At 37.8% G+C, this 7,129-nt stretch overlaps 1 protein-coding gene and 1 long non-coding RNA gene across 4 annotated transcripts; one reads left to right on the forward strand and one right to left on the reverse strand.

The window, feature by feature from the left end:
* Positions 1-499: 499 nt before the first annotated feature.
* On the reverse strand, positions 500-1,401 carry LOC141642643 (uncharacterized). The gene is made up of 5 exons (XR_012543372.1): positions 1,283-1,401; positions 1,116-1,159; positions 901-998; positions 702-744; positions 500-606 (listed from the first exon to the last, which is right to left on the reverse strand). It is a non-coding gene; the product is annotated as an uncharacterized LOC141642643 (long non-coding RNA).
* Positions 1,402-1,501: 100 nt separating this feature from the next.
* On the forward strand, positions 1,502-5,706 carry LOC141642642 (cysteine-rich receptor-like protein kinase 10). Of its 3 annotated transcripts, none has more exons than XM_074451499.1 (8): positions 1,502-2,287; positions 2,367-2,678; positions 3,610-3,747; positions 3,840-3,958; positions 4,171-4,381; positions 4,471-4,708; positions 4,781-4,931; positions 5,296-5,706. In XM_074451499.1, the coding sequence occupies exons 1-8, from the start codon at positions 1,768-1,770 to the stop codon at positions 5,569-5,571; spliced, it is 1,965 nt and encodes a 654-aa protein (XP_074307600.1). In that variant the 5' UTR covers positions 1,502-1,767; the 3' UTR covers positions 5,572-5,706. The 3 variants fall into 3 exon arrangements, with proteins under 3 accessions (XP_074307600.1, XP_074307601.1, XP_074307602.1); XM_074451500.1 differs by having other exon boundaries at positions 1,526-2,287; positions 2,367-2,753; positions 3,159-3,747; XM_074451501.1 differs by having other exon boundaries at positions 1,539-2,287; positions 2,367-2,753; positions 3,159-3,747; positions 3,835-3,958.
* Positions 5,707-7,129: the final 1,423 nt, after the last annotated feature.

Raw genomic sequence — 7,129 nt, forward strand, 5'->3', positions numbered from 1 at the left:
CAATAACGCAACTCCTCTCTTTTTAAAGTTTAAGGATGGATTGACATCCAGATCACAAACAGTTCCTAAAATAACGTATATACCAACCTAAACACTAAACACCTTGAAAAGGAAGTAACCGAACCAGGTTTGGTTTTAGAAAAAGAGCAACAGTACAAGCAAATCAACTTACCCCAACTAACTTAGACTAAAATAACATCGATAAGACAATACCTCGCATATTTAGTTTAAAAAAAAACCGTTTGCCACAGAAAGATACAACTGCAATCAAAACACCAATCCACATATATAAAAGCAATAATAGGAAGGGTATAGCCAAAAAAACAAAACTAATTAGGGTTAGATTAGAATCAATACCTCGTGTTACGAGGCCAAACTATAACAATGTAGCCCAATACAACTGCAACCAACAACCACAATCTACATATATAAAAGCAATAAAAAGAAGAGTAAAGGTCCGATTAGGAGTAAAAAATCCCAGGACTACAATACTATTTACCTCCGCAACAATGATAAAATAAAGGAGGCAATTGCTCGGATTAGCAGCCAAACCGCCCGTGCTTTGAGCTCAAGATCTCACTCGTCAGTCCAGATCACAACCATATCCTACAACAACGCATATAACAAACTCAACTTTAAGCAAAAAACTCCGAAACAGAGTACGACTTAGTATGCTATAGTTACGATTAGCATTCAAGTACCTCGTGTTCAGAGCTAAAGACCTCACTTCAAAGCCTGATAAAACTGGATCCACAACAAAGACAAAATCAGCAAACAAAGGCAAAGAAGATAAAACATAAAACACAAAAAGGAGCAGCCGACATCAATAAAAGTGAGCAGTTGACGTTGACATCATAAACTGAAGAAGCTAAGGTGAAGAAGTAGAGAAAATAAACTTACAAATCCTAGGTGGTAAAAAACAATGACAAAGAAATTGAAGAAGCTAGATCAAAATGATCGGATCATTACACAACTGTCGGCATTCGTTGTAAAAAATCCTAGGAATCAAGAACATAAAGGATAAACACAAGTGAACATTAATAACAATCATGAAACCAAAAAAAGAAATTATAAAAATGGTATTCCTGGGATCATTTCCTCTCGTTTCACTCTACCTTGATTAAACTCACAATAATCCCCAAGTTTGATTGACAATTACCTGGAACCAAAACACAAAAACAACGAAGTAATCACATAAGCTAAAAGATAGCAATAACTACAGCGAAAAAGAGGTAAAAATAAACAAGTTAATACGTCAACAATAACAAAGATAATTACTTACCCAACTCAAAAGAAGGAAACCTAGTAATAACAGCGTATCGGCTCTGGCATTGAGGCTTTCCGCCGATTTTAACAGCCCGAAGTTTAGCAATCATATTAAGAGGAAGCTTGGAATATAGCCTAATCAGACAAACCGAACGAATTACAGGGAATCAATAGTAAAAAAAAACAAATGAAGATTATGAAATAAAATAAACAAAATAAGAAAGATGGATGAACTGATGAAGTTAAAAGGGGAAAGGATAGGAGGGGATACTAAAGAAACAAACACGGTAAGTGCAAAGCTCAACCCGCAGCCACACCAACAACAACAGTAGCACGTCTAGACATAGCAATCACTCATGGTTCCTAGAAAGTACTTCTGCAAAAGAGAGGTGATGCTGAATTGCTGACTTGTCAAATTAAAACAAAATAGGAAAAAGCAGAGCAGTAACCCTTTTTAAGAAGTAAGGATTTGGCCGGTAACACCGAAAGAGAGGAACAAAAATGGAGTCATACAATTACAAAGCAGCTACAGTGATGCTCACCATCATCATCTTCATCATTCAACTCACACAAATCTCAGCCCAGTTCACATTTCGACACAGCGACTGCAGCGGGCCCACATACAAACCAAACAGTCCATACCAAACCAACCTCAATACACTCCTAACTTCCCTAGCCTCAGACACCAAGATCACATACGGTTTCTACAACTTAACCGCGGGCAAACCCCCGAACCAAGTCTATTCCTTAGCCTTTTGTCGCGGAGACGTACCCCTCAGCACGTGCCGGGTTTGTATATCTGACTCCGCTAGTATCATACCCGAAACATGCTCTAACCAAATGGTCGCATTCGGGTATTCCGAATACTGCACCATTTATATAACTAATGTTCCCGTATATGGGGACCCACAACTAACACCTCGATGGTATCTAACTGCTAGCGACACTGTTGTTGATACGTCCGGGTTTAACCGCTCTTTATATGGGTTGATGACATCTTTGCAAAATAAAGCCTCGTCAGGTAATCACTGGCATTTTAATATTTTTCGATATATGTTTAGCTGACGCGTTAAGTTTAAATTCTGGTTCCGTCACTGCAGGTAATTCCGAGATTAAATATGCATCAGGGAATGTTAGTTTGAAAGGAGATCAGACATTATATGGGCTAGTGCAGTGTACACCTGATTTGTCTGCAAAAAGCTGTGTTGAATGTATTCAAGGGAGTTTGAATGTTTTTCCTGATTGTTGTATTCAACCTTCTTCCAAGGCTTCTGGGGTCAAGATTGTTGAGCCAAGTTGTTTTGTTCAGTATGATCTTTCTCCTTTCTTTGGAAATGTGCCTATTTGGGTTTCACCACCACCGCCGCCTTCATCACCATCGCCAGTAAATAATCATTCCACTCATGAACAAGGTAAATGATGATTGCAATTCCTTTATTGTTTTTGTTTTTTGTTATTGTTGCGGTGGTTGTTGATGATTAGATGGAGTAGACCTGGCCAAAGTAACCGGACCCGATTGACCCGACCCGACCCAAGACCCGAATTACATCACCCGAGTGTGACCCGAAACCCGAATTGACCTGACCCGACCCAAACATGACCTGAGTTTTCTTGACCCTAACTCACCCGACCCGAAAATGACCCGATCCGAAACCAAAAAGCCCGAAAATGACCCGACCAACTATAACTCTAATTGAACCTAAAAGACTTGAAATGACTATTTCTCTATTATTCATTGACCAGAAAATGACCCGACTCAAAATACCCGACCCGCTTGACCCGAAACAGACCCGTCCCAACCCAAAGTCAACGAGAGACCCGAACAGACCCGACCCAAATTAGCCCAATCCAAACCCGACCCGTTGATCCGTTTTGCCAGGTCTAAGATGGAGGTACCAATATAATAATTAGACATGGCAAATGGGTTATTTGGATTGGGTACAGATTTGGTTAGTTTAATTTTGAGTATGTTTGCATTTTGGTCAAATCAAGTCTACTCAGGTCATTTCAGGTTTGATTTGCTTGTAATATTGGGCAATTTAAGCAGTTAATAAGAACGGCCGACAGTTAATAAGGGTAAGGTCACCAATTACAAATTTGGGGTGATATTCGGTTTTTGTCTCTTCGGATATGGTGGGTGCTGTCAGTTTCGGGATTGGATTATTTGGGTCTGGTCATTTTGACGTTAGTTTTGACGAATTCCACTTTAATTACCGGGTATTTTGACAGGGTGAGAAATTCGAAACTAAGACTAAAGAACCGAGACTTCATTACTGTCTATCTGTGCAGTTGATTATTCATCATATTGTTTCTTTATAGTTTATATTAAATTATGATTTACAGATCAGAAAAGCAAGACATCTGTGAACCCTACTGTAATTGCTATCCCAGCTGTTGTGTCGGCCGTTCTTATTATTGCTGTGCTTCTTTGCATATTACTGCGAAGGAAGAAGCTGAAGAAATCATGGCTTAAATTTAACAGTAAGCTTTCCAAATAAGATTAAGATCCATTTTAAAATTCTCCATGTACGATATATATCTAATAGGCTAATACTGTGCATTGCTAAGAGCAGAAGAGGACTATGAAACCCTGCAATCTTTGCAATTTAGTCTTGGCGCGATGAAAAATGCAACAGACGACTTTTCTGATAATTTCAAGATTGGTCAAGGGGGATTTGGGATTGTCTATAAGGTAATAGTGTACGGAATACAATTCACTACGCATATTTTTAACTGTGTAGTATCAGTGATGCAATTCTCGACGCGCGAGTCATTTGAAAACAGTCCAACAGGGGTAAGGCTGAGTGCAATGGTATTGCATCAGGGTCATGTTGTTGCTAGATTTTTTTCTTTCTGTCAGGATTTGAAAGTCAATGGCAGATGCTAACTCAATTTAGCTGCCAGGGGGTGCTTCCTGATGGGCGAGAAATCGCAGTCAAGAGGCTGTCGAGGAGTTCAGGGCAGGGTGATGTACAGTTCAAAAATGAGATTTTGATCTTAGCCAAGCTTGAACACAGAAACTTAGTGAGACTTGTAGGCTTTTGCTTGCATGCTGAAGAAATGCTTCTCATATATGAGTTTGTTCCTAATCGAAGCCTGGATCACTTCATATTTGGTTAAGATTCTCATCTTTTAACACTTGTGAGACCGAATCATGTGAGCCCTCAATTATATAACAAAAACTGGTTTTTAATGCACAATCAGATCCAGTTCAGAGCCAGCATATGCCGTGGGAAATTCGGTACAAAATTATCAATGGCATTGCTAGAGGACTAGTCTATCTTCATGAAGAGTCTCAGCTAAGAATAATCCATCGCGACCTCAAAGCAGCGAATGTTCTCCTGGACTCCGAGTTTGTTCCTAAGATTGCTGATTTTGGCATGGCCAGGCTTTTTAACATTGATCAAACTCAAACAACCACAACCCGAGTCGTTGGTACCTAGTAAGTGCCCTTCTATTCATTGTTTACAATGTTAAAAATATTGTTCAGTTTAATGACCTTTGAATTATACAGTGGATATATGGCTCCTGAGTATGTGCTCCACGGTCAAGTGTCTATGAAGTCGGACGTCTTCAGCTTTGGTGTGCTTGTTTTGGAGATTGTAACTGGGAAAAGGATCACTTCTTTCTTAGGTGGAGAGAATCCAGAGAATCTCCTCAGCTTTGTAAGTTCAGAAATTTCTACACATTTCTCTTATTTATGATTATTCCTTCTATTAAAACATTATTACATTGAAAGCCCCCTCCCTGTATCAAACTATACTACTTAGGTTAGACTCAATAAGAAGTATTCGACACAGGACGATATCCGAGTATTTGACTCGGTAGTGTCTTACTGTCATACAGTGTCCGAGTGTGCCGGACACAGTATGTGAGGTAATATGAAGAGTCAGAATAACATATTTATTTAACATGTAAGAAAATTATACGTAATTGACAGACTCATCATTTTACTTGATTTTATTTGCCATGGTTCATTTATTTAAATTGATCACTAAACAATGGTTGGAAATGACATTGGTTTATTAGGCTTATAAAAACTGGATAGAAGGTACAGCATGGAACATAGTAGATCCAGTAATATCAACAGGTTATAGCACAGAGACACTAAGATGCATCCACATTGCACTGTTGTGCGTCCAAGAGAACCCGGTAGATAGGCCAACCATGTCTTCCGTTGTACTAATGCTCAGTAGCCATACTGTCACTCTTGATGCACCATTACAGCCTGCCTTTTTCACGGATGGCGTTGCACTTTCACAAGATTACAGTTCAAGTGTTCACTTGAATCTTTCACCACATTAGCTGGGTGGTCACTCAAATTGTTAATTACTTATTTCCACTATGAAACTTTTAATCCAGATTCTGTGATTCTTTTCTTGTAAAATAACAGTCATTTAGCATTTTTCAACGCAATTTCCATCACCCGTCTTCTGCAAATCACTTCTCTATGTTCTTAACTGTTATCGGTACATTTTGTTAATTCATGCCGGCTTTCTTTCGTCTCTTCTCTATTGGGCGGACAAGTTGCATTTTAGAAGTCGATTGGTACTCCTGTTTTTTTTTTTTTTTTTTTTTTTTTTTTTTTTTTTTTGTAAAATAACAGTTATTTTGCATTTTTAGACGGAATTTCCATTACCGGTCTTCTGCAAATCACCTTTCTGTGTTCTTAACTATTATCCTTACATTTTGTTAATTCAAGAAATCAAGCCGGCTTGCTTTCTATTCTTCTCTATTGGGCGCATAGGTTGCCCTGAAGTGGATTGGTACTGTTTTTTGTTTTTATCACTTTTGAGAAAAAGTCGATTGGTAGTCAAGTAAGGGTCGGTGGGGTCGTTAGACATTGAGGCAGCAGCCGCTCTTGACTGAGATATGAAATCATTTTTAGCACATTTTTTGTTGTAAGGGTCAGTCTATATTCTTCATTATTGAATGAGCACATTGTTTGCTCAAAATGAATTTTTATCTTCATTGTAAGTTTAGTCGTCATAATGCAATATTTCTTGTTCCATTATAATACGGAGTATTGAAGAGTTAAGAACGATTAACACCTAAGAGGGGGAGGGGGTGAATTAGGTGTACCTTTTAAAAATTTTATCCTTAACTTAGTTAATTAATTACTTTAAGCAAAGAATAAAGAAGTACAAGACTTGAGAAACTTAATTGAATGTAAGTTCACAAAGAGAGATAATAGATTCTATGTCACAAGATATAGGTGATCGTGATACGTAACTTGATTAGGTACATGCGAGAAATAGCAAAGTGGAAGAACGTAAAAGTAAATGAACAAACAAACGACATTTTAAAAATTGGTTCAGCCTCTACTCCGAGGCCTACGTCCAACCGTTATTTTATTGCTTGTTTAGAAATTTACTCAAACTTACTAAACCCCTTACAATGAAAATAACTCGCCAACCTACTCCGGTTGCACTCAAACTTAAAGCTACTCCGCTTCAAGAGTTTATGGGTTCTATCTCAAGGTGTTACAGAATCTTGAATCTCAAAAGTTCACTAAATGAACATGGAGATCACAATGAAGATCTAACACGAGAATCATGGAACAAATTCATTATGTCACAAAGACAAATGAACCGATACTTGGAGGTTTTCTGACTTTTTTTGAAAACAATTTTGAAGACTTAAAATCAGAAAAACGTTTTGCAAATACTTGAAGAACAAAGCTTTCAATGCACAAATGATTTGCAAGGTTTTTACAATAAATGTTTTGGAAGTCTTAAGAAATAAATGTGACTAAGACACTCTATTTATAGTGGATTTAGTCTTAGGTAAGTACACTTTGAAAAATGAAATCCAATATTAAAATGATAGCTTTTAGTGATGGTAAGTGTTAGACTTATAGGCT

This window comes from Silene latifolia, chromosome 2 (assembly GCF_048544455.1).
Source record: "Silene latifolia isolate original U9 population chromosome 2, ASM4854445v1, whole genome shotgun sequence".
Lineage (NCBI taxonomy): Eukaryota > Viridiplantae > Streptophyta > Magnoliopsida > Caryophyllales > Caryophyllaceae > Silene > Silene latifolia.

Bases quoted from the DNA above. Each gene is read 5' to 3' on its own strand.
- LOC141642642 (XM_074451499.1), top strand. From the start codon at position 1,768: ATGGAGTCATACAATTACAAAGCAGCTACAGTGATGCTCACCATCATC. The intron at 4,709-4,780 runs GTAAGTGCCCTT...TGAATTATACAG, and splicing joins ACCCGAGTCGTTGGTACCTA to TGGATATATGGCTCCTGAGT. The intron at 4,932-5,295 runs GTAAGTTCAGAA...TTGGTTTATTAG, and splicing joins CAGAGAATCTCCTCAGCTTT to GCTTATAAAAACTGGATAGA.